Below are 26239 nucleotides of genomic sequence, written 5' to 3' on the forward strand. Positions count from 1 at the left end.
TAACCCACTGGAACAATGGCAAGAGTGAATCTTTGTAGGGCAATTCAATTGGCTACTTATAGACCTGAAACTAGGTTATCTATCCACGATTTTTATAAAATATTAAATATATATAATAAAAACCATGATTTGCACAAAGTGTACAAAACTAAAGGGAGAAATAAGAACACTGCTGATATATCATGGTAGCATCAGTTGGAATTGGATTGACTCAGCAAACAAAAGTACAAAAATGAAATTAAATTACTTGGGAAAAACCAGTGTTCCACGGGGACGCGTCCCCCCCTTTTTTGGGCACGTCCCCCCGTCAGAAACGTCTCAGGGACGGGGGGACAGGGATGCGACGTCCCTTGCCGTCCCGCCACCGCCACCCAAGCGCCGCCGAGACGCGGAGACGTCCCCGCGTCCCCGTGTCTCCCAAGGAGACGTGGAGACATGGAGACGTCTCCTTGGGAGACATCTGGGCATCTCCCAGAGAGACATGGAGACGCCTCCACATCTCCTTGGGAGATGTTTGGGCGTCTCCCCGTCCTTCAAGAGACGTGCAGACGTCTCTCCAAGGACGGGGAGACGCCCAGACATCTCCTGTCGCCCCCACTTATATGCAATGTTTAAAATTAAAATTTTTTTAAAAAGCGACTTTTTAAGTTTTTGAGGGTTAAGGGGTAACTCTAATTGGACATGGGCCAATAGAAAAATAACACCGGACGCCTTTAGAAAATAATAAAAGTATTTTTGGCCTCGCGGGGCGCTGCCCCTCGACCCCGCCTTGTATCGTGACAAGGAACGCGCAAGGGGCGTTGCCCCCAAACCCCCGTTGAAAAATATAGGGGGAAACCGCGCCGATAGAAGTAGGGAAAATCTAACCTCCAAGTTTGATTAGGCTCCATATAACAACACAACTTAGAAATCTTGGTATTTAGATTTAGTATTTCAAATTTCCTATAGTCTCATTTGAAATGTAATTCTTACACTGTAATACTGTCATACATCTTTTCAAAACTAGTTTTTCAAGTACTATATGTATATGTATAAGTATATGAGCACCACCACCCCGCCACCCCCCCGCCGCCGTCCCCCCCGCCATCCCCAAATTTAGGCCCTTGGTCCCCTCATCCCAAAAACGCGTCCCCCCCGTCCCCAACGCCCGTGGAACACTAGGAAAAACCCAAGAAAAAGGCATTCTTTTTGAAAAATAAATTGAACAAATGATTCAATAATCGGATGATTACATTGAACAATATACACATGTATATATAGAGGTTACAAGAAGATGTTCTATAATTAGAACATAACGTTAAAGTAAAAAACTAAAGAGCTAAACGCTAAATTAAGCGTGAAAGCTAATTACATAAAAAAAAGTAAATGACCATTAACCAAGGAACTAAAAATAGGTGACTAACATAGAATTAAATATTCTAATACCATCCCTTAATGGTCATGCTATCTATCACACCAAGCTACCCTCTAAATTTGAGAAACTTTGTCAGGCTCAAGGACTTGGTGAGGATATCTGCAATCTGATCTTTTGTAGGAATGTACTGCAATATCACTGATCCATCTTCAACATGCTGGCGGATGAAATGACAATGAAGCTCCACATGCTTTGTCCGCTCATGGAAGACTGGATTTTTGGCTAATTTTAGAACCCCTTGATTATCACAAAACAAGGGAGTAGGTCTTGGTTGAGACATTTGCATGTCCGCAAGCATCCTACGTAGCCAAATTGCCTCACATGTTGCCTTAACAGTTCCACGATACTCTGCTTCAGTCGAGGAAAGAGCTATTGCCTGTTGCTTCTTGCTGGTCCATGTGACTGCACTTGTACCCAAGCTGAAAACATACCCAAAAGTTGACTTTCCGTCATCAACACAACCTGCCCAATCTGAGTCTGTGAAACCAACCAGCCTAGGATCTTTGCTTCTGCTGTACAAAATGCCAAAATCAAGAGTGCCCTTCACATATCTAAGCACACACTTCGTTGCAACCCAATGTTCAACTTTTGGGGCTGACATGAAGCGAGAAATATAGCTCACAGCATAACTGATATCAGGTCGAGTGGCAGTGAGATAGATGAGGCTGCCCACTAGTTGCCTGAATGAAGACTCATCCACTACAGGTGAATCTGATTTGGCTGATAATTTGAGCCCTATCTCCATAAGTGTAGATGCAAGTTTACAATCTTGCATTCGAAACTTATCCAGTAGGCTCTTGGCATACTTTGACTGAGAAATGAATATGTGGCTATCAGTCTGCCAAACCTCTACACCGAGACAATAATGGAGAAGTCCCAAATCTGTCATATCAAAATGTTGACACAAATTTTGTTTGACCTGCATGATCAGATGTGCTGCATTGCCAGTAATGATGAGATCATCAACATAGACTACTACAAATAGAATATCATCACTAGTATGTTTGACATACAAATTGGGATCTGAAGGACTCCTCTGAAAGCCTTGATCAATCAAGTACTTATCAATTTTGATGTACCATGCATGAGGAGCCTGTTTGAGGCCATAGAGTGCTTTGACTAGTCTACATACCTGGTGTTCCTTACCGGCAACCTTGAAACCTGGAGACTGCGTCATGTAGACTTCTTCCTGCAAATCACCATTGAGAAAGGCACTCTTGACATCCATTTGATGGACTTTCCATCCAAATTGAGCTGAGAGAGTGAGGACAAGCCTAATGGTACTCATCTTGGCTATGGGAGCAAATGTCTCCTCATAGTCGATGCCCTCCTTCTGTGAAAACCCTTTTTCCACCAACCGAGCCTTGTACTTATCAAGGCTTCCATCAGCTTTATACTTGACTTTAAACACCCATTTGCAGCCAATGGGCTTCTTTCTTGGAGGAAGATCGGACAATACCCAAGTGTTATTTTTCAGAAGACTATGTTGCTCAGCTGCCATAGCCTTTTCCCATTCAGGTACACCTTTAGCCTCTGTATATGTTTGAGGCTCATAAATACTGTGAATATTGGCCATAAGAGCAAAATTAACTGTGCGTTGCTTGCTCTTACCTCTAACTGATCTACCCTCAATGAGCTCATCATCATGAAGATCACCAATAGTCTTGGCCCACCACTTAGGCCGGAGAGTAGAAGTACCAACATCTGTTGTAGGATGAAGATTACCTGGAATATCTGGAGCAAGCTCCTCTGGATGTGGATCTAGAAGATCCTGAGGAAAGTCAGGGGGTGCAATGTCATGCGTGGGAGGCCCCACAACTTTAGAGTCAACTGAATCCCTCCCATCACGTGGAGTTAAGGGAAGACGAACACCCATACTTGCAACCTTTGGAGGGTGATCCTCAATGCTCAAATCAGGAGAGGAAGGCTGAAAAGGTCCTCTTTCTTCATCAAATACTACATCTCAACTGAATATGAGGTGATTAGGGACTATATCAATCAGCCAATATGCCTTGTGGTTGTCATTGTAGCCAATGAACATCAATTTCTGACTCTTTGGATCCAGTTTGGTGTGCTTGGCATCTGGAATCCACACATAAGTTGTAGGGCCAAAAACTTTCAAATGGCTGATTTTGGGCTTCCTGCCAGACCAAGCTTCCTCTGGAGTCATCTTCTTAATGGCCTTTGTGGGAGACTTGTTCAGAAGGTAGACTACAGTGAAGACCGCTTCCGCCCAAAAGCGTTTTGGAACATTTCTATGCTCTAACATAGACCGAGCCATCTCAATGACTGTACGGTTCCTGTGCTCAACAACAACATTCTGTTGTGGGGTGTAAGGTGTGGTAAGTTGATGCTTAATGCCATGTGATGCACAAAAGTTGGTGAACTCTGTAGAACAAAATTCCCCTCCATTGTCGGACCGAAGAGTGACTATCTGACAGTTAGACTCTTTTTCCACTAAGGCCTTAAACGTCTGAAACATGGTGAACACCTTTGATTTCTACCTAAGAAAATAAACCCACATGCGTCTACTAAAATCATCAACAAATAATAGAAAATACCTGCATCCAGTGACTGATGGAGTGTTCATGGGACCACAGATGTCCTCATGAACAAGCTGCAAGACCTTGGATGCTCTCCAAGCGTCTCCATTTGAAAACGGAGTCCTATGCTGCTTGACATGCTCCGCAAACTCCATGATTCTGAGTTTGAATCTCAAGTAATCCTACGACTAGATCCTCAACAAATAAACCCACATGCGTCTACTAAAATCATCAACAAATAATAGAAAATACCTGCATCCAGTGACTGATGGAGTGTTCATGGGACCACAGATGTCCTCATGAACAAGCTGCAAGACCTTGGATGCTCTCCAAGCGTCTCCATTTGAAAACGGAGTCCTATGCTGCTTGACATGCTCCGCAAACTCCATGATTCTGAGTTTGAATCTCAAGTAATCCTACGACTAGATCCTCTCGAACCAACTGAGAGAGATAATGGACATTGAGATGCCCATATCGTTGATGCCAAAGAGTGTTGATGGAAGTACTCCTAGCTGCCATGGTGAGCTCCCAAGAACCAATAGAATCAACAAGTCTATAAAGACCATGATCCTCAATACCAACTGCAACTGTAGTGCGAGTCTCCCTGTCAACAATGTTGCACTTGTGCAACCCAAAGACGACATCCAGCTGTGGTGAATGCTGCATAATCTGACTGACTAACAGTAGATTGAGCTTCATACCAAGTACAAAGTATACATTGAAGAATATTAAATCCCTCCCACTAGATGAAATCTGAACGTTGCCCTTGCCGACAACAATATACTCTTCGCCTCCACCAAAGATCATTGAATCAGTGAAAGGCATGTACTCTGTAAACCAATCCTCACAATGTGTGAAATGCCGAGAGGCTCCAGAGTCAATGTACCAGGTTGATGATTGAACATCATCAGGGGAGGTTTGGGCCATGAACGCATAGAATGCAGATTCCTTCTGATCTGGATGCGTGGCAGAATTGGCTTTCTGCTTGGACCCTCCCTGTTTGGATTGCTGGGATGCTATCAATTTCCGGCAATCTTTCACCAAATGGCCATATATATGACAGTAGGAACACTGTAAGCTCTTCTTTTTGGAAGACTATTGAGGTTGACCTTGACCTTGTCCTTTCTGCTGGAAGGACGGAGCTTTACCCTTGTACTTATGCGAAGCTGAGGCTGTGAAAGTTGTTCAGTGAATGAACTAGCGCTGCTTCCATCAATCTTGTTGTAGCAGCTTGTTGCAGAGATCAGGAAACTTCAAATCAACACTAGTAGAGGAGATATTGAGTGTATCAATGAAATGCTCGTAGGATCTAGGAAGGCTTTTCAGCCTGATCACTACCATATCCTCTTCCACCATGGTTCGGCCTATAGCTTCCAACTGATCACAAATATCCTTGATCTTCGTAAGATGTGCCTGGATAGATGACTTCTCATCCATCATGATAGAAAACAGCATATTCTTCAGAAAGAAAGCTTGGCTCTTGTCGAACGTTTCATGAAGATCCTTCAAAAGATCCCAGATCTCTTTTGTTGTTTTACCTGAAGGCACTTGTGGGAGTTGATCATCTATGACGGAGAGTTTGATAAGAATGACTGCCTCTCGATTCTTCAAATCATGTTTGTCTTGATCATCACCTACTGTTGTAGGACCAGATTCCTTGACCAAAACAAGTTGATCAAAGCAACGATACTCAAAGATGGTAAGCATACGCTGTTTCCAAGTGTTGTAGTTGCAGTCGTTGAACTTCTGACTGTGTTCCAACATGATGTTGGTTAATGATGCCATCACAGAAATCGAGGTTGATCGAGGTCAACTGAGTGAAAGCAAGAGACAAAAGAATCTGATTTTTAAAAAAATCAGAATAGAAGCAGCTGCTGAAAAAACTGAAACCCTATAGGAGAATTCTGGCACGAATTTCAAGGTTTGGAAGAAACCCAGAAATTAAAATTTTCTACAAACTTAAAACAGCATAAACGGTGCCCAGAAGACAGCAAAATTCTCAACGTCCACAGAATTAGTAGAAAATGCGAATTGTTTTTAAATTCCAAGGCAAATTCGCTGGCACAAAATTTGAGGCACGAAAAACGAGGCACCCAAAAAAATCTAAGACCAACCCATAAAAGCTCTCGAAAAACCCACCAAGAATTTGAAAACAAAATGCAAATCCGACGGCTCAAAAATAGAGGCACGGAAAACAATGCACCCAAAAAATCTGACGACGACCCAGTTGAGGTCTTGAAAAACCCACCAAGAATCTGCAACCAGAATAAAATTTCGACTTGAATTGAAGGGTCAAAACCCTAGTCAAAAATTGCAGAAACCCTAGGAAAATTTTCAACCTGCAAAAAAAATCCACCCAGGAAGAAAAAAAGAACCTGCTGTTTTTTTTCAAAAAAAAAAAACAGTTTTAAAAAAAATCTCTTCAATAAAAACTTCCGAAATTTTTAATTTCCATGCTCCGATACCATGAAAAATAAATTGAATGAAAGATTCAACAATTGGATGATTACATTGAACGATATTCACACATATATATAGAGGTTATGTTACCGCGTCATTTATTCTTCATGGCGAGAGTGGGTCATCTTTTCCTTCTTATGTTGGAGTCCTAGTTCATGCCATATTGCCTTGGTTCAAGGCCTTAATGCAGCCTCAAATCTTTTTTCTAGTCATTTAAGTCAAGTTCAGACAATTCATTGTACTCCTTGAACACGTCGAACCGTTCTGAACTGGGTTCAAGATGTTCATTTAGGTTCAATAGGTTCCAAGGTATTCAGAAAAGGTTTTTCGTACTAACGTTTTCTCTAAGTTTTTGCAGCGGCTCTTTAATAAAGGTTCCAAGGTGTTCAGAAAAGGTTTTTCGTACTAACGTTTTCTCTAAGTTTTTGCAGCAGCTCTTTAATAAAGTTTTTCCTATTCGGTGATATAACATTTGTGTTGAACTTGTTGAACTGAGTTCAAAGGGTTCAAATATGTTCAACGTGTTCAACACGGCAAAATGGTCAACAGTTTGATGCGGCGTACATCTTGAACTACTTGAACACTCAAGAAGTTGGTTCAAGATGTTCATATGGGTTCAATGTTGGTGGGTCCCGCGATTTCTAATGTTTTGAGAAGTGCATTTATTGCTAAATACGGAGAGGCAGAACCATATTGTAGAATGATGTCATTCTTTGGCTTTTTCGAAGTAAGTGAACGTTTCGGGAACTGGCAGTTTCTTAAAGTACGCCGCCATGCATTCAATGCATGCGTGCGGGGGTCTAATCTACCAATTTGCCGCGCTCGGAATGAAATTGCGAAATCATTGCATTTAATGTGTCTGTATCAATACCTTTCTCAATAAGGTATGAAAATCATTTGTGTTCTGCATTTGCTACTCACTGCTGGATTTTTGTTTATATTATCCCTGGATAGGAGTCTTTCTCGCTGCTAGCCGTCGTCCGATTATACAACTATGAAGGTGAGTCTTTCCCTCTTTTCTCCAGTGTTTTCCCTTGCATTTTCTCTCATACAGAAGGTTTCACTGCAATCAAATTTAGGTTTCTTGTTTTTGAAATCATGAAGTCCACCCTGCACTTGTTTGGAAACGTCTTTAGCTTGGCATCCACAGAAGCCATAGTTAGTGATACTGACCTGAAGGGTGAGAACCTTGAAGATTTGAAAGAAAGAGTGTTCAAGGGTGTTGATAAGTCTTTTTGTATAGAGATTTTGAGTAGTGGACTTTTAGAAGCCGCAGCCTTTCCTCCAGCAATTCCTTGTCCAAAGTTGGTTCGGGAGTGTATTGCCAGATATGACCCTGTATCTGAAACTATTAAAAGGGATAATGGCGAAACCCTTCTTGCCATTAACCGTGAGGTGATTGCTTCAGTGTTCAAGATACCGGATTACCAGTTTTCTAATTTCTCCCCTCCCCAGTCAATTAGTGAGTTCAATGCAGATAGAGCCGAACACAGGAATAATGTGGCGAAGTTCTGGTTGAAGGTCCCTCAGAGAGGTGGTTCTAGACTACCTAAAAATCCTAACAAGAACCACATGTTGCCACATATCCACGATGTGATGCTTCTGTTGCATCGAGCCAGAGGTTTTGCCGAAGCTTATAGCTTTGATAATTGGATATATTGCTATGTACAATTAGTTCTGGAAAGAAAACAATATTTGGATTGGGCGGAGTTAATTGCTGATTCGATGAGAGAGCAGTTGAGTCTAGCCAAGTAATTTCAACCAAACTTCTTCATGTCCTCGTATCTTTTGTATTGTCTGGCCTGTGTTAAAGAGTTAACGGGTATACCCAAGCAGCCCACTGAGGAAGATGTTCCGGTGTATGAGTTTTATCCGATGCTACAAAAAGACAATGCCCTACAAGATTTCAGAAGGGTACACAATGCATTCCTGGGCGATATGTGTCATGAACTGAAGGGTACAAAGGCCAAACGGATTTCAGATGATGCACAATCCTTGATTAAGAAGTTCGGAAGCTTTTACATCTAGTTCCCACGCTTTTGCTATATACGAGTTGGAGGCTTTGAAGAGGAACCCTTCAAGCTTCCGCATTTTTGTTCTGATTGTTTTGTCCTAGCAGAAATATGCAGACAACTGACTTCCGTGGTCAAGAAGGCACAGCCTAAGGACAAGTGGGAAGGTCATTTTCCAATACAATTGGGAGTGTTATCCTGTAATTCAATGTCTGATGCACTAAGTATAGGAGCAGACCTTAGAAATTTCAATTTCTCCCTGTATTCTAAAAGAAAAGGGTTTGACAATAAAGGATTTTCATGGAGCCTTGGCTTAATGCCTTATCTTCCCACGCCACAGTTAGAAGATTTCTGGGAAGACTGTTCAGATGAACTTGAAGTCTTCAAAAGAGAAAACATGAGATTGGTGCTGGAACAGGTTATTTCTTTGCAAATAAGGTTAGATATTAAAGGGTTTGAAGAAGATTATCTTGAACTTTTTGAACCAGGGTATTTAGCCAATGCAGAGACTGAAATGCCCCCAATTAATTGGGATGAGGAGGAAAATGATGACATACAATTGAGAACCGAACGAGTTCTGGAAAGAACCGTGGCATGGGTGGCTAAAAAGAAAGCAATGAAGCCAGGCGCCAAGTCCCTTTCTACAAGAAGTATGTCTTCACCAAAACGTCCGTCTAACAGTGCTCCTGTTCGTGCAGGTAAGGAAATCAAGTCGGCTCAGCCTAGACGCAGATCTAGCCCAACTCTGGATTTCAGTACCCCTCGGCATACTCGATCACGTAGTGTCGCCCAGAGGAAGATGGACCATGTCAAGGATATGGGAGTAAAAGATGTCGTGCTTGAAGCTCAGATCTTTGAAATTGAAGATTTGGATGGTGAAGTTGCTTGTGCTCTAGACTCCCAAACAGTGACTGTGGCAATGACGCCACCACCGAAAATGATTGAAGGAACTTCTTGTTCCACTGCGATCCCTAAATGGTTTACAACCTCAGTGAACAAGAAAAGAAGCTTTCTTCCTGTGACCATTCCAATTCAGGAGATGGTTGCCAAGTACTCTGAGAAGAATCCAAGGCCAAAGAGGTTCAAGACCACTGCTCACCTGAACAATGACGAAGAAACTGGTAAATGGACGGTGGAAATTGCCTCTTACAAACCGAAAGATGAGAACCAAGAGGCCGGTTCTGATGATTTTGAAATCACAAAAGTAGAGTTGGGAAAGATGAGCAAAGATACAGATAACCATTTTTTCCAAGTGTCAGCGAAGAAAATGCTTACCCAGTCAGAGAAGGATGGACGGGAGAAAAGAGAACTTAAAAGACACATAAGTGTTTTGGCTCAGTTCATCGAAGGTATCGGTTGCCTTGGAGCAATTCCAATATCCCATGCTTCTGAGAATTTTGACCCAACTTCTCCGGAAAACAAGAAGTTGATAAACCAAGTTCAACGAGCTAAGAGCATCGCTGAAGCGGTTGAAAAGTGGATTGAACAAGTAATCAAAGATGGTGAAAAATACATTACCAACTCCCGGAAGTTGTGTGATGAAGTACAGAGCCTGATTTCTGAAATCCAAAATTAGCTTGTACCATGGGAGAAAGAAGAGCATAAATGGCAAAATGTCCTGCCTCTGTTTACCAAAATCGAAGAGTATGGAACTACCAGATTTCTAACAGAACATTCAATTAAGCTGGTAGCTGATGAATGCCAACTTTTTGTGCTAAAGAAAACTATCATGTGGCGGGTGCTCACCTTTCAGTCGGTAATTACGGATGCAAAAACCTCCGTCTATGAACTCCAAGATTTGCAGAGCAGTATAGTCAAGGATAATAAAGTGGTTAATCCCAATCATGACTGTGAGCTAGGAATCTGCGGGTCAAGCACACAGGAAGCAGTCAAGTCTTTCCGGTTGAACATGGAGAAGATCAGAGTTAGGAGTAGTATCACGCCGGAGGACATAACCAAAGTGGCTAGGATCGAATCTATGGTTTTCATTGGGAATGATCAACTGCCAAAGCACTCAAAGAAGATGGTGCAACACAAGTGGAATAAAGAAGTGGCAAAAGCAAAACTCAATGCGATGAAAGTCCCAAGCCAATCAATGATCAAGGAACTCACAGCTGCTCATGACGCTCGCAAAGACGGAGAAGATGATGATGATGAAATATGACATAATGCATCCACTATTGGCTAGTTTTCTTTATTTTTAAAACATTTTTCATAGTTATGCAAAAACTTCGGGACAACTATCCCAAAATACTTTCTGTTGGTTTCGTAACTGTTTTATCGGGGAGTGGTCGAGTTTTCAGGGAGACCTCCCCCGTTTAGACTATAAATTAAGTAAATCAGATGGTAGAGGGGAGATTTTTAGTAACTGATTTTGGAAAATTTCGACTGAGTGTTTGTTTTGATATTTTCTGTTCTTAATCAAAGGAATACTCAGATGGTTGAGATCTGTGGTGAAAAAAAGATTGGCAGTTGTATCATTGTGTCTTTGATTACATAAAGATATATATATGAAATCTGATCATATTGTTTTTGGGGAGAAGAAAGATCTGTGTATTTTGAATCCGAATAGATAACATGTCTTTGCATATGTTCATCCGATCAAGTAACAGTATTTGATCATTTCATTGCAGTTTTTCATTATTCCTCTGATGTTCTTTCCTTTGAATGTATTGTTTACTCTGAAAAAGATTCATGTTTGCGAGTGGATTTATTTTCCTTGAATCTGTTCGTCTTTATTTGGAAGAAGTATATTGAACTTTGCTTCAGTTGCTGTAGTTACATACTTTGAAAATTAAGGAAATAGTTTCCATTATTTATGAGATATGAGGAAAGTTATATCCTTTCATCCAAGAATGAAATAGGCGGCCTTATGCACTTTCTGGTTAAAAGCTTTTCATTTAGATATAAGTAAAAACAAAAACGCCATTTTGTGAAAAACCTAGATAGGGAGCTGTACCTAGGCAAAAATTCAGAGGGAAGTGATTTGAACAAACGCTTACCCAACTGTTCAGTGAATCATTTGTTCTTAGAAGAAGGTAACAGAGTTAAAAATTAATCATTTAAAAACAAAGAGCAAATCTGTTCACTAACAGGTTACAAGACGATGTTCTATAATTAGAACATAACGTTAAAGTAAAAAACTATAGAGCTAAACGATAAATTAAGCATGAAAGCTAAATTAAGCTTAAAAGCTAATTACATAAAAAAAAAGTAAATGACCATTAACCAAGGAACTAAAAATAGGTGACTAACATAGAATTAAATATTCTAATACTTTTCCATCTGACGCAGCACAAAACAATTTTGTTTTTGGGTTTTTGAAACCAAAGTGGGGTTCAGTCCTTGGTGAGGTCAAATGGCTATACTCCTCACAGGTTTTGGGTACAGCATCCCAATACATTTCCTGTCATGAATCATGAAAGGTTTGTGGGGAAAAGCCACCCACCACCAAGCCAAGATTAAGGGCTTGAATACCACTAGAAACTTTGCATCATATTATTTTTTGTATAGTGATGGGCAGAAGATGTCCTGACGTACTCGAGACATCAAAAAACCTGTATCACAGGGGGGAAGCATCTGTAATGTCCCCTTTTAGGAACACTAAAATATATCCACTAAATTGTAAATGTATTAACAAATGAACAATCAAAAATGAATAATAAGATATTAGAAAACTAAAAGTGATTACATCTTTCTTGAATTTCTGACATGAAGTTTGCTTTGTTTGCACAAGAAGATGATATTGCTCTTAATGCAACTCTAATTGCTGTTAATAAATCTATGACTCTAAAACCATGCAATGAATTGTGTATAAGTCTGCCTATAATAGGCCTCGAACTTGAATGATTGCCTGATTGAATTCCTTGTAGTTATGCAATTCTGTTCTGGAGCTTTTCCTGATTTATATACTTCAAACATATGTCTCCATGTTATAACTTTCTGCTGCTTGAATGAGCCCTTCAGATTAGAGTAATAATATAAATTCTTAACATACCATCTTTGCTTTCAATCTTCCTCTCTATATATCTTCATGTTATTATGGAAGGACATATCCTTATGCAAATAGACATCTCTTTTAAATGAGACATGTCCTACACAAGACAAATCATGCCTCTTGAATTAAAATCTTCCTTTAACAAACACACATACTTCTTGTTAATCACATCTTTTCATTAATGCACACTTATCACTTGACCATGGATGAGAGTGCTTTGCATTATGTTTTATTGTTTATAATAAATAGTCTTAACTGCTGTATGCATTCAATATCTTAAGATTGCTGTCATAATAGAACATTAATTGCTGTGATGTTGTAATTTGTTGTTCAGTCTTGAGGATCATCGTTGTGCATAATAATTGATCTTGTTGTTTATTATCATCAATCTCTTAAACAAATTACATGTCGGCTATATTAACCATACCAACTCTTATGAATTTGCTGTTCTTACAGACTTGTTTTGTCACTTTATCGTTGTCTGGTTATTAGCTTTAATACTGATCGCTATCATGTGAATTACTTAGTATTACCTTGCAATGAATCGCCTTTGATCCAAGTCGCTGCTTTCTATCTTCTGCTCATGATGAAGGAGTCAATGCATTACAATAAACTTCTTTTAGATTCCTTTACTCACAATGAAGTCGGCAACACCAAGACTTATCATCATTGATCATTGGCTGTCTCAGAAAGTTGACTATTACATAAGTCGACCACAAAATGTACATCATAAATTTGATCTCATAAAGTCAATCATACACTGCGTATAAAGTTGAATATACACTGACCATACTTGACCATTACTAATCACATAAAGTCAGCTGTCACAAACGAATCTCTTGCCACCATACTAATGAAGTCAGTCCAAACTAGTTGGCCATCTTGTTATAGAGTCGCCTTTGTAGCTTTGGTCTATTGATCATTGTCATATATCATATACTTATTCACTACTCCTTATTCACATCATTCATAAAGATAATACAAGGATCTTTCACAAAATGCCTGTTCACTTGTTTGATTCTATCGATTGGATGGGGACATCACAGTATCCTAGGAAACATCCCCCAAAAAATTTGCAGAATAAGGATGTGGAGGAGATGTTCTTTCCTCATACCACAATTTCCAAAAGTTAAAACATTCCCAAATGGGCATATAATGGCAAAACCTAGGGTACAATGAGATTTTCTTAATGGAGAATTAAAGGAAGAAGTATATATGCACTGAACAAAACATGTGCTCGCAAAGTAATTGGCATGTAGATTGTGATATAGCTTCAAGCAGTCCTCCAGGGATTTGTTACCACGTTCAAATTTCTTTTTGCTTTGTCAATGATCTGTTTACCTCTGCAATTCTTATGTTTGTTTGTATTTTGACATTTGAACAGTTGCAGCAATGCATTATTACGGCCACCAAGAGGAGCTCTTGGTCCCCTTATTTGGTCACAGTAACTTCTAGCATATTTTGCAATTAAACAACACCTGTGCTTTTCTCACTACTTTCATCAATGTGACCAGCAACACAGGAGAGATATATCCTTGTGAATACACCCAAAAACCTGGACTCATTAGCCACGAGGATCCAAGTATCTGTAGGCATTCCTAAACACAGATAAAGGCATTATAAACAGAAATTATTTAATTAACAAATCAATAGCTGACTCAAATGGAACCTTAATGCAATTGGACTGCTGCTGCACTTCAGCAAAAAACCACACAAGAAGCATTTTGTTTGACTTAAAATGTTGGGTACTTAATGAAGTTTAAAATTCAGTCTAGAACAGCACAATGTGATACTGAAGAAAAAAGCAATCTTGAAAATGATGCAGAAAAGAAAAACTTTCTACAGTAAAAGTTGCAGATAATATTATATTCCATAATATCACACATATTTAATAGAGGAGAAGATAACTGACCTGAAGGCTCTTCATTCGGTCCAACAGAATCAGATTCTTTCTGCCCCTCAAAATTGTTCTCTTCTGAGGAAAGCTTCTGTCCCTCTGATATCTCCTCCTCAGATGACAATTGTTTTCCTTTAACACAAGTTGTTAATACTCCACATGCCATCGATGTGGTAAGCTTCATTTGTAAAGTATCAACTCTGTTGTCCACATTTTCTTCATTTAAAAACATGTTATTATGTTCAAAAGAACACTGATGTCTTTCATCTTCATCAGCACCAGACAGCTGTGAACATACTATTGATGTTCCATTATCATTTCCAATACCCTGTTTTCCATCTGAACCAAGTTTAGACAATTCTGATGTAACAGTTTGGGCTTCAATCTCAAAATTTTCAGTATTAGGATGAACGCAATCACTGTCCTTGACATTGCATCTCGTTTGTAGTCCTTCATCAGGATTCTCTGACTCTGTGATTTTAGGAGTTTTGTGATCACTTGTACTTTCAGTATGATCAAGATGAGCAACAGTAGATATAGCTCCATTACAACACGGTTTGTCCTTTTCTCCAGAACTACTTATTTGACTAATGACATAACCACTAGAAGAAGTTTCATCAGCAAAATCCTCAACCTCAACTCTGTCACTGGTGTCCATCTGTCCAGGATCATCCGAGTATTCTGCTGACAAAGACGTCATTAAACTTTCAATATTATCTATTCTGATTCCTGATATTATAAAACAAATAACACAAGCCTAAAAAACAGATATACAGATGTGACACTCCTAGATTTATTTTTCAAGCCATAACACCAAAGAAGAAATATTTCCATCCAACTAATGTAATACTCCATCACCTCTTTTTCCAAAATCTTTTCTTCTGAAAACCAATATGGCTACCCTTATGGGGGACTAATTTTAGTTTCCTTTAACTTGCAAAAACAGAAAACCTGCAGAAAAGGATGCACAAGATAAAATTATGTTGCAATATTGACAAACTGAAAATATTATAAAACAAATAACACAAGCCTAAAAAACAGATATACAGATGTGACACTCCTAGATTTATTTTTCAAGCCATAACACCAAAGAAGAAATATTTCCATCCAACTAATGTAATACTCCATCACCTCCTTTTCCAAAATCTTTTCTTCTGAAAACCAATATGGCTACCCTTACGGGGGACTAATTTTAGTTTCCTTTAACTTGCAAAAACGGAAAACCTGCAGAAAAGGATGCACAAGATAAAATTATGTTGCAATATTGACAAACTGAAAATCAAAGATTCAAGAAATAAACAACTACAAAGTTGTTTCTCTAAAAAAAATTGTTGAAAGACTATCATTAAACAACAAACGAAGGAAGAAAGCTTGGATCACTATCCATTGCCTCTATCCTAATGTTGTTGACATCAACAAGCCAAAATCCAAAGATTGTATGTGATGTGAGCATCAATCAAAGGTCTCATTTCTATACCACTCCAAGGAAAAGGTATATCCTGCTAAACAAGAACATCTTAGTTGTCAGAAATGTCACTGTACCATATGTTAATCAGCTTGCAGGTATTTCTCTTAGATAAGTACATAAATGTCCATGAGTGACCAAAGTAAAACAATGGGACTCAAGAATACATCAGCTTACAGTAGAAAGTTCTAGGAAGAGAACATTTTAGGAGAGCAAAGAAACAAAAGCACCAAAACAAAATGAAGCAGTGCAACACCAACACAAGTGATGAACCCAATATAAATAGCTATTTGAGAGAACAAAATCTACAAGACCAAGGACTGATGAAAAATAGAAGGATGGGATGCAAATTGCATCATATATCTCTATTAGGACTTGGAAAGGAGGAATAATCAGTGCCATCATCAATAGCTATGGAAGGACTGATGCACAATCGGGTAATGCTCATCGGGGAGTACCAAAGCCAGGGGACCAGGCATGATGGTGCAAGGAAAAAGCAGAGCACTCCCTCTTAATCTCTCCTAATCCTAACATCCAAGGCGACTGTAACTCCCATAGTGGTGAAGAAACTCATAATGGGTGTCTATCCCTCTGCCCCAAGTGGCACTCAAGGACACCAAAGCCCAAAATAAATGATATACTTCTTGACTAAACAAATGGCATAATATGCATGACAAATCTTCATATATAAGCAATCCTAATTTCATATTTCTTTATGAATTTTCTTGATCATTTTAAAGCGAGACAAGCAATCTTTGTACCTTACTGCTCCAAGCTACCATGCAGGCAAATTGGAAATCAAAAAGTTTAAGTTCTCTTCTAAGCTTGTGGCATAGCTGCATTTCTCAGTTCCTAACTCATACTGACACGTCAATAATCATGTGAGTTTACTTTAGATTTTGGTAATTTAATAGGTATTAACATTACGTCTCTTTTTTCAACAAGGGGATAACATTGCCAGCACCTGACAAAGTGAAAGTACTTCATAAATGAATGTTGTACTGGCTCCAATATGTAATTTCCTAAATTCTTACTTGGTGGAGATAAAGAAAGATTTAACACATGAGAACGGTTGTTAGTACTAGAATTAAACATGAAATAGCACTGAATTTAATTATAGACTATGATTGTATGAAGTTTTAATTTGTTGCCAGAAATGAAACAATAACATTTACAGAAAAAATTGAACAAGATCCATGCTTATAACACAAAAGAATCTCACCATGGAAATTACAGTGTGAGGAAAACCAGATTCACTACTACCTCTCCTCCTTTCAACTTGAACAAATTACAAAGAGCACAGATAGAGTGTGCCAAAGGCCCAAAAAAATACTATCCTGCACACCTATAAACTCATTGTTACCTGGTACAACTCCTTTGCTCACAAGCAACTGAATTCCCTTGCTTATTCCTACTCTCATGTTTTCACTCATCCACTATACCTCTTAAACAAGTGTTGGGAGGTGTTCTTTCGTTCACTAAAGGGCCCTCAACCTCTAGGAATTGAAAGAGAATGTTTTGCAGCAGCAAATGTGTTATCACATCCTCATAGCGATAAAACCAATACTATCACATGTACAATTACCATTGTCACAACTGTAACTGCCCCTTGTTGCAAGACTGCTGCTGTCACATGTGCAAAGCACCAGTTTGCAAACAAGACTACCAGGGATAGTCTGGTTGATATATTAACAGTCACTCATTTAACTTTGAATATTTTGCTGAATTCTTAAATTCTTGCAGAGTCTCTTAGTTTTTAATCCTATTTGGAGCATACCTCCTTTCCTTGGCAGGTTTTAGGTACAACAAAGCTTACTTCTTGAAGAAATGTGGGAATATTTTTCTCGCTTCTTGGAGTATTATGTCTTGTCTTGGTGTTTTGCATTTGATCCCAACATGCCAAGAATATTGTAGCCTTCTTGAACCCTTGTCATATCCCATTTTTTGAAACCATGGAAATAATTAAATGATAATTAAAAATTATATCAAAAGACAACTTATTTTTAATTATATAAAAAGGTATTTTAAGTGTAAAATAAAGTGTTGCTAGGCTCAAGGTGCTAAAAAGAGAGTGAAAAAGGTCACTTTTTTATATTTTTATAATTTTGCGGAGATAATCATCAAAAACAATAATAAAAGTATTTCATTTCCTCACAAAAAAGTTATATATAAGAGGATTGTTTTCAAAAAGGGTATTCTTGATTATTGAAACAATTTGTGAAATTTCAAAGATGAAAATCCTCCTAGTTTTCGATGCAGTTCCATACAGAGACCAATATTGTGTTTCAACAAATATCAATTTCAATGCTACAGTTTTGTGTATGAAATTGTCACTGTTTATTGCCAATATTCATGACGCCTTAGTTATTTGCTTTAGAGTTGGATTCTATAGAATATTATAATATTGTGCTATCTGCACTTTCGGTGAGTTTGTCTTTTGGAGAGTCATATATTCCAAGGGCAATTCAAAAATATTAATTTTTTGTTATTGTTGAGCACTGAAACTCTTCTATCAGTCCCAAACAGAATGTGTCATACCAAACTGAGGAGCATACAGGCTTATTGGTCGCAGAAGTCATTCAAGGGAAGGTTGTAAAGCTATTTTCTCCAGTTAAACCTTGCCATACATTATGGAATGGGCTGCATCAGGTCTAACTTGATATTTTCCTTATTTGCTAATTATTCCTCAAGCTCTGCTCGCCATACACTCCTTACAAGCCATACTTATATTCTGCATGTTGGTCACTCCACTATAGGTTGTACAAACTCTGTACAGTCCATACAAACTCAATCCAGTACATTATTTCTGTGCTGCGATCTCCTAGAAGCTGATTGTCAGAACTACAGCACCATAGTTGTGTTGAACAATGCATTTTTCCAATATTATTTAAAAGGGCAATTATCCGTGATGCATTCCAGAATGGATTAATTTCAGTTTTCATTAGCATATTGGGCAGATTTCAGTGGTTATCAGACAGAACAGCAATTGGGTGTTGACATTTTCAACTTATTTCATCATTCAAAGATTTCATCTCCTTATTTTGGGTGATACTTATATTTTTAAAGTTTCATACCGATTGTTTAACGAAATACCTCCCTTCTTAAATATTGGTTATTTGTTTGGTAAATTTTCTTGAGTGTGGTTATTTAATAGAAATAATTGTTTCCTTGCAATATTGTAAATTGGACAGTTTACCGCCAGTATTTTAATTTATGAAGATCTTGGATGGTTCACCTCCGAATCCTTGCACTTACTGTAATAGATCATAATCAGTTTATCTGTTGTACCCTATTTTTATTTTTAGTACACTTTCCGCCTTCTAGGTGCGTACAACAATCAAGTGAAATAGTCTTTCATTTTGGCACTGACACAATTCCACTTGCATTCAGCCAATTTGGATTGATTGGAATTTGTATTCACTATCAGCTGGTTCAGCTCGATCAATTTTATGACTTTGCTTATATTGTAATTTGGTCAGCTAGTCACCAATATCTTTTAGTTAATTACATTGTTCTCAGTCTGATCTCTGTATGCTCTCATCTTGCCCGCATTGGTAACATTGTGATTGAAAAGAGCTAGAATTTGAGTGATTGTGAAAAATTTCTTATGCATTTGATATAATTATAAATTAGTATTCAATATTATATATTGATATATATTTTAATTGTCATATCACTGTCGAAGTGAGGGCAATGTTGTTTGATGGACGTTTGGGACACACACACGATAGAGACGATGCACAGTGCAGGACACTGTGCAAACCTAGGGCCACACCTGGACCGGACCCAGACCTAGACTAAATCCACACCCGCACCCAGCCTCTAACCCGCGTACCCAGTAACATTGGATTTGAGCTAACATGCTACAGGGGTTATAATAGTGGCATCAAAGCTAGTGATCTTGCTAGCCTATTTGAAAAACATTCTCTTGCAAATCTTATTATTTGCATGTCAGTGTCCAATGGTTGCATGTTAACTTCAATAGTTGCACGTTTGAGTTTCAACAATAATCTATTTAATCAGAGGTGGTATTCCTGCCAACTTGTGAATCATGGGGTTATTAGATATTGTTGCCAATTTCAATTTATATGAAACTCTTTCTATAGAGTTTATAAGAGAAATTTATTTTCCACACTTTAAGAAAATGGTGAGATCATCAATAGAAGAAATTATCAAATGGTTTGTAAACTACCAAAATCTATCAAATGATTTGAAGGCAGCTTTGTCATTTGAAGAATATGTAGAATTTACTTCCCTAAACTACCCAAAGTTCTAAGGACAAAGAAAAGTGCTGATCAAGCAAAATCTCAAAAAGTCAAGGATGACATGATGATGGAGTATAGAAAAGAGAACTATAAGTTGCAAGAAATTAAAGTCATCACTTTTAGTAAGGAATTTATAAATCCCTTACATGAGGATACAACTTCTAACCAAAAGGCAAGAATGCGAAAAGTCACCACTCTCAGTAAAGAACATATAAGTCTTTTTACATGAAACAAAAATTGATGAGAAATTCATAGCATCAAAACTGCATCAACACATGCATGCAAGTTATCATGTTGAAATATTCCAAATCGAAATCTTTACCAAACTTCCGATTTGTTTCCAATTTTTGTCTTTGACCAGCGATGGGATTTTGTCGGGTTTGTTTTGGTTTTTTGATGTTTTTCTTATTTTTTTGTGTTTTTTCACTTTGAATGAATTTTGAATGCGGAATACAAGACAATAAATGACTGAAATATAATTCCAGAATTCTGAATTTAATAACAGCAAAATATAAAAACAAATCTTTGAAGATTCTCTACCAAGAAGGACAAATAGCATACCAGGAAGTCCCATGCCTAGCCTGGAATGAAGGTTCTTATTGATATTTTGCAAAATAATGATGTCCAAAGCAAATCCAGGCCTCCAATAAGGTTTATTTGCTCTAACAATAATTATCAAAAACAATTCTTGCAAAAATAAATTAGTCTGATGCTGATTCCCTCAGGGCCCTAGGAGACTTCACTGAAATTGGTCAAGTTTCCCCATTGATTTGCTCAAATCTCTCTCCAATGCTGAGATAAACCTCAAGAAATGATCTGTTTGCCAATTCCTACTGCTGATAATAATTTTTGTACAAAAAGACCAGCTGCAAACCCTTTATTTTATTTTTATTGAAACCCCAGGCAAGCTGAAATGGTACGGCTAGCTGGGAACTGTACGGCTGGCTCCAAAATGGCAAAATTTTCAATGAAATGTCTCTTATTCCTGCTCAGATCTGAAAATCAAACCCTAATGATGTTGTATTACTCCAATTAGCTCTTGAATTTGGTTCTAATAACCTGATAAGAGCTTCCTTTGCTGAACAAATTGCTGATTGGTGCAAGGGATTTCGTCCTATCACCAAGAAATGGAGTTTTTCGTCCCCAATTCCACTCCATAACTCTGCCAAACTCGTTGCAGACCTGTAAAAGATAATAATCTCTCAAAAAATAAACAATTCCATGCCAAAATGATTGTCAAATTCACTTTTTATTTCAGCTCTAACCCTGATTTTGAATTAGGGTTTCATCTCCTCTTTTATTAATAAAATAACTTTATTTTATTTATACCTCCTTATGAAAGACGAACCACAAGGGGCCTCCATCATTATTTTAATTTGGCCCCCTCATTATTATAATAATATTTGCTAAAATGTCTAGGTAAGAGGGCCAATGAATTGTTATAACTTATTTCCCTATAAAGTGATTATAATATCACTTTATTATTATTTTCATTAAATCCAAACTTAGGAAATATTTCCTTATTTATTAATAAAATGAGATTCGGGGCTCAAATTGGAATTCCGTCTGAAGTGCTATGATCATTGCTGACGACTGAACCCCTGCAGGTTGACTGGCAGTTCCTCCTAAAAAATAGGAGCTCACCTTAAAAAATAGGAACCTCGCTCAAAGTGCCAGAAACTGTCCAAGGGCTCTTGCTCAGCTCCGTGGTCCCCCGGGTGGTCAACTTGTTAACTACCAATTCTCCCTAAAAAGTAGGAATTGTCGTCTCTGAATCAGATCACAAAGCCCCCTGCAAGGCTCCATGACTCCTGAATGGGTTCCCTCTTCACTCCACTAGCCTACGGAAACCAGATGATAGGCCAATCCTTGCTCAACTACATGTCACCTAGGAAGGGGACATTACACCTTGCCGACAAAGCACACAATATTGGGTTTGCAAGTTGGATTGATTGATCTTTCTATCCATCAAGAACCAAACAAGGTTAGTTTACTTAACATCATTAAAGAAGAAAAAGGGGATGCACCCAAACATTCCTACAAGTACAATTTAAAATATGAAGACAGTAACAGCATGTATTCACTTTACCCTATGTTCTTTCAACAATTTTGTCGTCATGGAAAGTAACATAAGATTGGAATGAAGGAAAAGGATGCAATATGTAGCAAAGGACACTTATATCTTTTCACTCAAAGGTTCTCTTCAAATAAGAGTATGGGACCCAAGTTTTTCTTCAACACACCTGATAATAAGGACACGGGTGGAACAACCAATAGAGTTTCACCAAATAAATCTTGTAGTTGCTGGTATAGTTTTACCATCCATTCAAAGAATTAGCAATATCCTTGCTCTCAAGAGTGTTAAAAATATATTTGGAAGGAGATTGTCGATGGCCAAAGATACAATATCTTCGAAACAATGAATTCACGAGATGTGTAGTTTGCTTTGGAAGCAAGCCCAATCTTTCAAGCGAGTTACAAAAATGAAGTTTGGAGTGCAATCATCTAAACTATGTTTTAATGGATGAATGCATATAACTTGGTGAATAAGAGTAAGTTGGTTCAGGATTGTCCTACATACAAGATTAAAAATTTGCTTCATTGGCAGCAGCAATTTTCTCTTTTAATACTGGTTTTGATTCAGTTTTATTTCTTAACAATCGTATGATATATTCCATTTGTAATAAGTTGAATCTATGAGCAAGAGGATTGCTTAACAACATTGAGGAGGATAAAAGAGTTTTAGCTTTCACTTGTATCAGAGAAGCATGAATTAAACATGATGGTGACCTCACCTAGTACACTAAGCAACTTCCGGGTAAGTTTGAAATTTCAAGAATGAAACTAATTACAGAAAAATTTATAGAAGCTTTCACAGAATATGAAAATTTGGACAATGGGTCATACCAATTCCAACAGATGATATGGGACCCAAGTTATCTTTTCAAATATAAGGCAAAGATTTAGGTAAATTTGATTCCTTCGAGGAAAATGACATGAATATTGTGTTTGCTAACAAGGTGATGGGCTGAGTTATTGAATCATCCATTTCCTCCAATGATTTCCAGTACAATACATCCTGAAATTGGGTAAATCTAGAAACCTTCTAGAGTCATCTAGGATTCAGGTTTTCGCACTCGAAAACATTTTTCGATCTGCAATGAGATTCAAACCTATATTTGGCATTGACATGGAGGTTTTCCTAGAACCTAATGCAATTCCACAAACCAACACAATCTTTCTGCTTTTTTTACTTTTTAAATGAAAAATCTATAGGCAACTTAAAAAATGCATCATAAACCCGAAAAGGTAAAAAGTGATGTCTTTTTGTTGATTTTGTGATGAGAACAGTAGAAAAATATATTAATTGTTATATTTAGTTTGTAATGGTCAATTATGTCACTAGGATAGTATTTAAAAACATTCTTTTACTCTTCAGGTAAGTTCGCTTTTTTTAGTTGTCGATCTTATCTGTTATGGAAAGATCTTTGTTATCTCTTATTAAGGAGACTTTTGCTCATTGATTTAATATTGAATATCTTAGAAATCATTCTCCTGTTTTCAAATATTTTATGGTATCAAAGCTTAGGCATTCTTTCTTAATTTTTTGGCAATTTTTTCAAAAAAATTCATGGACTTTTTTCCTACAAATTTCGTGAAAGGCTTTAGAAGTTTTTGACTGATTTTTTTCAATAAAATCGGGCGATTTTTTCTACTAGAAAATCACAATTTTTTTCTTCTGCAAAATTGCAAACTGCTCCATTCTACAAATTCCTAATTTTTACAGAGAAAAATCACAGGCATTCTTTGAGAGAAATAAGGATTTTTTTCATTGAATAGTAGCATGTCAGCCTTGTATTCTGTTCTGGGTGCTTTTTGAAGCATTTTTAGGTATTTCTACTCACGTCGGGGGGCCAGGGCTTTTCTTCACATCTAAAGGTTTTTTTCCACACGACATCACTGCAAGGGTTTTCTTTCATGTTACTAGGGTTTCTAGTGCACATTTCTGAGCCTTTTTTTGACGTTTTTTCTGAAAAAATTATGTCCCCTGCTCGCCTAGGTTTTCAGACGCAGATTTTTCTAAAAATTTTGCAAAATTGTTTTCTGAATTTTGAAAAAAATTGTGGGTTTTCATAATCAATATTTTTTTGACAATTTTTTATCAATAAAAATCAAAGGTTTTTGGGTTTTCAAAAATTTTCCCTAAAAATTTCACTCAAAGCTGCAGTTTACCTAGAGTTGGAAATTAGTAAGGTTCAAAATTTAAGAGGAGTCTTCCATATATTGAGATGAAGATTAGCAGCACGACACACATCTATGACTTTAAATTGTCCTCTAGATAAATTCATATCTTTAGTTCGCTCTTAGTTATTCTCATATCATAGATATTCATGGAGTAGACATGCTGGAAACATATCATGTATGAACCAAACATGGAGCATACACATGGATATATGAGAACGCGGAGCATACACACAAAGACACATATTGTTAGGTCCCTTCTCATTGACTAGAACACATCCATTGATTTAGCTTTACCCAACAAGCTGGCAAGATCATGCTCTAATACCACTTGTAATGTCCCTTTCTTGGATCACCTTATACTTTGCCCTAAATTCACAAGTCCAAAACGAAACAAAGAGCATAAAATAGTCAGAGATATAATCCTTACCCAAGAATAAGATGAGATAAGTCTGCTTTGGAAACCTACAACCGAGTTAGATAATAATGTAGATATGTTCATGAGATACATCCCTTTCTAGGGTTAAGAAATATATATATTTATAACTTATAACAAATCTAAACGATTATGTGGGGGTTCGACCATAATGAGAGTTGAGATGGGAGACATGATGAGGTGCCCTAAATATCCCCTACTCTAGGCCCAAGGGCAAAAACTTTGTGCCCCTTGGCCTCATGTGGTCCAGCTTGTAATGTCCCTTTCTTGTATCACCTTATACTTTGCCCTAAATTCACAAATCCAAAACGAAACAAAGAGCATAATATAGTTAGAGATGTAATCCTCACCCAAGAATAAGATGAGATAAGTCTGCTTTGGAAACCTGCAACCAAGTTACATAATAATGTAGATATAACTCATGAGATATATCCATTTATAGGGTTAAGAAATATATATAAATATAACACATAACAAATCTAAATGATTATGTGGAGGTTCAACCATAACGAGTGTTGAGATGGGAGACTCGATAAGGTACCCTAAATATCTACTACCCTAGGCCCAAGGGCAGAAACTCTGTCCCCCTTGGCCTCATGTGGTCCTCACAGATTCAAGATGGACAGTTCTCAGCTTTGAGGGTATTGTTGTTGGCAACTTCTCCTCCTACTACTGCGGCAGACTTTATTGGAGGGTTGAAAAAATATGTAAAAACATTGTAGCTTCTTATGAAGTTCAGAAAAGGAAAAAACTAGACGGTGTGATAAGCCTATGTCTATTATAGCCCTTTCCCATTACCAATCAAAAATAGGAATTTGTTAGCATGAAATTTATTGTCACACTACAACAAGTGACAAGAGGAAACCCAATTTATGTACCAGTCAAATGGTTGACAAAGTATGCTAATTTTATTTCCATGGTGGTTTTCTTTAAAACCTATTTAAACTTAAGAAGTAATTTGAAGGGACTAAAAGGCAATAAAATATTTGTGGCTGCACATGGAACTTCCCAAAGAAACAAAATAGAACATGTGAGAAGAAGAGGCTTGTTGCAGCCCTTGCCCATCAAACCAAAACTAAGAATCCATCAACATGGACTTCATTGCAGGCCTACTGGGGGAGGACTAATAACTCTGTTTATATAGCTCCAAGATGGACTCTTCACAGCTTTGTTAAGCTTTTCCTTCTGTCTCAAAGTTTCCCATATGTTTCATTCTTAAGCACAGAGGACACATACTTGTTTCATTTTCAGAAATTCCTCTGGTGTGCCTAGTACTGAGTGAGCTTTCTCAAAGCTCCAAGATAGAACCTTAACAGAATTAATTTTGGCAACTTCTCCCCCAATCTCAATGCTTCTTCAATCAGTTAATATTTTCTCGTACGTCAAATCGTCAAGTAGTGATTCTCAAAGGGGACATCCCCCCATCCCCAATATGGTTGGGGACGTCACAGACGTCCACTAACCATCCCGAGGACGGCCAGTCATCCCCTTTTCCCAGCACATTTAAA

General features: G+C 37.8%; 1 protein-coding gene across 11 annotated transcripts in view; it reads right to left on the minus strand.

Annotated features, from left to right (window-relative positions):
• The window catches only part of LOC131045206 (sterol 3-beta-glucosyltransferase UGT80A2), a 177426-nt gene that overhangs the window by 146441 nt on the left and 4746 nt on the right, over nucleotides 1-26239 (minus strand). For 3 of the 11 annotated variants that reach the window (XM_057978810.2, XM_057978754.2, XM_057978816.2), the window contains exons 2-4: nucleotides 15455-15547; nucleotides 15182-15274; nucleotides 14339-15004 (exon numbers count right to left, since the gene is read on the minus strand). In XM_057978810.2, the coding sequence (XP_057834793.2) occupies nucleotides 14339-14981 (643 nt within the window). In that variant the 5' untranslated portion in view covers nucleotides 14982-15004; nucleotides 15182-15274; nucleotides 15455-15547. Of the gene's footprint in view, nucleotides 1-14338; nucleotides 15008-15181; nucleotides 15275-15454; nucleotides 15548-20614; nucleotides 21236-26239 lie in introns of all 11 variants that reach the window. The other 8 variants (XM_057978760.2, XM_057978805.2, XM_057978766.2 and 5 more) reach the window with 7 other exon arrangements.

The sequence above is a fragment of the Cryptomeria japonica genome, chromosome 3 (genome assembly GCF_030272615.1).
Source record: "Cryptomeria japonica chromosome 3, Sugi_1.0, whole genome shotgun sequence".
NCBI lineage: Eukaryota > Viridiplantae > Streptophyta > Pinopsida > Cupressales > Cupressaceae > Cryptomeria > Cryptomeria japonica.